At 42.7% G+C, this 4,202-nt stretch overlaps 1 protein-coding gene across 1 annotated transcript; it reads left to right on the forward strand.

Moving 5' to 3' along the window:
* Window positions 1–667: 667 nt before the first annotated feature.
* Window positions 668–3,943, forward strand: LOC141831480 (putative receptor-like serine/threonine-protein kinase At4g34500). The gene is made up of 7 exons (XM_074718838.1): window positions 668–1,197; window positions 2,126–2,230; window positions 2,332–2,454; window positions 2,611–2,781; window positions 3,008–3,137; window positions 3,206–3,415; window positions 3,829–3,943. The coding sequence occupies exons 1-7, from the start codon at window positions 707–709 to the stop codon at window positions 3,916–3,918; spliced, it is 1,320 nt and encodes a 439-aa protein (XP_074574939.1). The 5' UTR covers window positions 668–706; the 3' UTR covers window positions 3,919–3,943.
* The last annotated feature ends 259 nt before the right edge of the window (window positions 3,944–4,202 follow it).

Here is a 4,202-nt window from a genome sequence, read left to right on the forward strand (position 1 = left end):
ATTCCGGTAATTTCAAATTTTGCAACTGAGTAAAGTGAAGTGAACAGCTCTACTTCAACTACCAATTTCGTTCAACGATACCCACACTGCACCCACCTCTGGTTGCCCGGTTCTCCGGTGACAAGGTAGGTACGGCCGCGGGTGCTGTGAAACGGCTCGGCCTCCGAGGTTAAACGCTGTTTTGTTCAGTGTTCACTTCCTGTAAATGCTTTAACGCTATTTATTAATCTACCCACATGTCTACCTGCAACGAGGGCCCCATTGGCGCATGGTAGTCCAGTCCGGCTGCTTTCCTTCTTGTCTCGAACCACGGTCACCCGCTTTTCCTACCTGGATCCCTTATGGCTGGACGCGGTGGGGTCTGTTTTCAGGGTCTTGGCGAGGTCGGGTATCGTGAAGCGGGTAAGAAACAAATTGTGATGTGTAGAGAGGACGGTAGCTTGCTCACTCGGCACGCTTCCTCGCCAAGGCACCGACAGAGATGGGGACATACCCGTTCCCACACCCACTCGTCGGTTTCCCTGCCAACATTTTACCGAATACAATTACTCCTGGTCGCCTACCCGCTTTGAATACTCTCACGCTCTCCGCCTCGCTCTCCTCTCTTCTACGCTACGCTCCGGGTATAACAACCACAGTCACCCTTTCTCTCTCTTCCTAACGGTTAGTTCTCACGCTCCGAGAAGGCGACCACGCTCCGTCGGCGATGGGCGCAGACGCGGATCCCTCCGGCGGATTCCTCGCCTCCACTACGCCGCTGCTCGGCCTCCCCCTCTACGCCCTCCTCGCCATATCCGCTGCTGCCGTCGTCTTTGCTCTCCTCGTCTTCTCCCTCCGACTCTGTGGCCGCTCCCGCGCCAACCGCCGCTTCGCTCCCCTCATTCCCACCTCCACCAAGGAGATCGTTCCAGTTAGAAATGATAAGGGCGAGGAGGAGGCCGAGAAGGTGGTTGCCGTCGTGAAGCCGTCTGAAGGTTCGTCTTCTTCGTCCTCCGCCTCCTCGTCGGTGTCACTGGAGAAGGAGAAGAAGATGGAGAACATAGGATGGGGGCGGTGGTACACGCTGGCGGAGCTGGAGGCGGCAACCGCCGGGTTCATCTCCGAGAATGTGATTGGAGAAGGGGGTTATGGGATTGTTTACCGTGGTGTTTTGCCGGATCTCTCCGTTGTCGCTGTCAAAAATCTCCTGAACAACAAGTGAGTAGGAAGCTATTCTTAACTAGTCCCGATCATTCACGTTCCTTTCACTCTTCTGCTTTTGGCATTGCGTTTTGGAATCATGTCGTGATTTCTGTTGCGGAAGCAGAAAAATGTGCTGTTGGTAAGCTTCGATGTGGTTCGATTAGTGGACCTCAATTTGCTTTGTTTGACCTTCAAGAAACAGCCTTATTTATCTGGGATGGTGATGAATGACACGACCATAATTCCGATCTGTGCTAATTTATTTGTTTATGGTAAAAGTCTTTCCTCGGGGTTTAGTGATGATCGGTTTCTAGGGCTCAAAGCACGTCTAAATATAGGTTCACTTAGTTGAAGTCAGCTTTATGTTATCGCCCATCTGGTCAAAAGTTGTGCTTTTCATTATTGTGAATTTTTTTTCCCTTCCTGGTCAGTGTGATCTTAGAGATTTGATGATATACTTGTCGACCAAATAGGATGTTGTTTTGTTGCAATTTGAGGTGTAACAAACTATGGCAAACATACTTAGATTTGTCCGTGTTGCAAATTTGTTTTTTCTTTTCCTTTCTTTGATTCTTTTTGTTCTCTACTTGGTTGGCCTGTTAGGTTTTCCCCTTTTCTAATTTTTAATAATTTGTGAAACTTTTTACCACTATTACAGTTATGTTGCTGAATGGAGCATGCCTACTTTATTCAGATAACAAATCAGACATGTTTACACCGCGCAACTAGTAACCATGTTTCTATTTACTCAAACTTGGTTATATTTCTGAAATTCTTTTATGGGTTTATGCTTCTTGTTGAATAAATAGTGCTACTGATGATGTTATAAGAATAGTAGATTTGTTATACTATTTGGACATTACATGTTTAGGGAAATGCCTATTTCATATGCTACCGTTTCGTGCTGATGCTTAATTCTTTATGATGGAAACTTGTACCACAGGGGGCAAGCAGAAAAGGAGTTCAAGGTGGAAGTTGAAGCCATTGGAAAAGTAAGGCATAAGAACCTCGTTGGGCTCATTGGATATTGTGCTGAAGGTGCTAAAAGGTGGTCAAACCTATCAAAAGCAATAAAGTATTTTGTTATTCAGTAAAGCCCATTATCTTGTTGGTTACTCATCTGCATGTCAAAATTCTGTTTTGGCTCAGGATGCTTGTCTATGAATATATTGACAATGGCACTTTGGAGCAGTGGTTACATGGTGATGTTGGACCAATTAGTCCACTAACCTGGGATATCAGAATGAAAATTGCCATTGGAACAGCAAAAGGGTTGGTACTTCCATTCTTTGTTCATTTAACCACGGAGTCAAAAGAACTGATTCTGATTATTTAATTGAAGAAACTAAATCTACTAGCTTTTTAATGCGCAAGTTGTCCAAACTCTGAGATTTTTACGGTCTTCCTATTATGGTTGTTGAATTGCAGCATAGCATATTTGCATGAAGGGTTGGAGCCTAAAGTTGTGCATCGAGATATCAAATCAAGTAACATTCTTCTAAACAAGCAATGGAATCCGAAAGTGTCAGACTTTGGATTGGCAAAGGTCTTGGGCTCTGGTTCAAGCTATGTAACAACCCGAGTAATGGGAACATTCGGGTAAGTTGTATCCATTGAAACTTAAAAGTTCAAACATGCATGTTTGATCCATTGAAACTTAAAAGTTCAAACATGCATGTTTCTCTTATTTCTAAACCTCAATTTGCTGTTACCACAAGTAAACATGTCTCATATTATCTCATATCTACACACACTTCAGATAACATGCTGTCTTATATTCTGATGATGTGCTTGTATTTTGCCACTTTTGTGAACAATTGTGCAGCTATGTTGCTCCTGAATATGCATGCACTGGTATGCTTAACGAGAGCAGTGATGTATACAGTTTCGGTGTTCTCCTAATGGAAATAATCTCTGGAAGAAGTCCAGTAGATTACAGCAGACCAGTAGGAGAGGTTGGTTTAAATAGACTTCCAATTTTTCTCATATTGTGCTCCTGTATAAATGGCTAATCTGTGAGCAGGTAAACATGGTTGAATGGTTTAAGCGTACTGTACAAAGAAAGCATGACGAGGAAGTGCTTGATCCGTCAATTGAGGTTAAGCCATCACCAAGATCCTTGAAGAGAGTATTGTTGATTTGCCTTCGCTGTATAGACATGGATGCTCAAAAGCGTCCCAAGATGGGGCAAATCATACACATGCTTGAAGGAGATGAATTCCCCTTTCGCATAGTAAGATTATCTCGACTTCTATGTATACTGCATCTAGGTTGTTACTGATAACTGAGCAATATGCAAATGGATCTATTACTTGTTTCATAATCTACCAAAACACCTAATGTATCACTTTCCATCAAAAGTAATCCTGATAGCTGTCTAAATAAGCAATTATACTGTCATTTATTACTGGACTGAAGGATTAGGTTTGTTTCAATCAACATGAAAGAAACCCTTAACTTTATGCTTTCAAATGAAGCAATGGTTCCCCTGTTTTCAAGTTTGCCAACAGCAATTATGCCTGTAAAACAAGTCAACAACCATCCAAGTACTAAACAACTTGTATTTTCAGAAATACATGTTAGTTTTCAAGTTGCTAATCTATGACTGAGTCCGAATATCTAACTGAACTCATGCACACTCGACAGGAACACCGGTCAGCAAGAGAGGAGGCTTTAAGTTCATGCATGTCAGCCAAGGTGACACCACCTGCTAATTCTGAAAGGTCAATGTGGTGACCATCCGATGGGAAGCTCTGTAATCAGCTTGCTTTAGTTAGTTTTTGATTCTACCTAATTGTTTCCTTTTGTTTCAGATTGTGTTAATAGAGGAACATAGTTTTCTCAGTGATTTGGTTTTTTGCTTGTGGATATCTATATGTTGTTTCTACATGTAAAACATAATTCCTTGAGCCTTAAACATCCACGCCGGCAAAGCCTGTCTTCTTGACTTAGCAACAAATAACATGGTGGAGGAATCAAATTTCATATCAGAAATTTAAGAAGAACATAAGCTGGCGACA

The sequence above is a fragment of the Curcuma longa genome, chromosome 7 (genome assembly GCF_044706935.1).
Source record: "Curcuma longa cultivar G26 ecotype Majalengka, Jawa Barat chromosome 7, ITB_CL_G26_1.1, whole genome shotgun sequence".
Lineage (NCBI taxonomy): Eukaryota > Viridiplantae > Streptophyta > Magnoliopsida > Zingiberales > Zingiberaceae > Curcuma > Curcuma longa.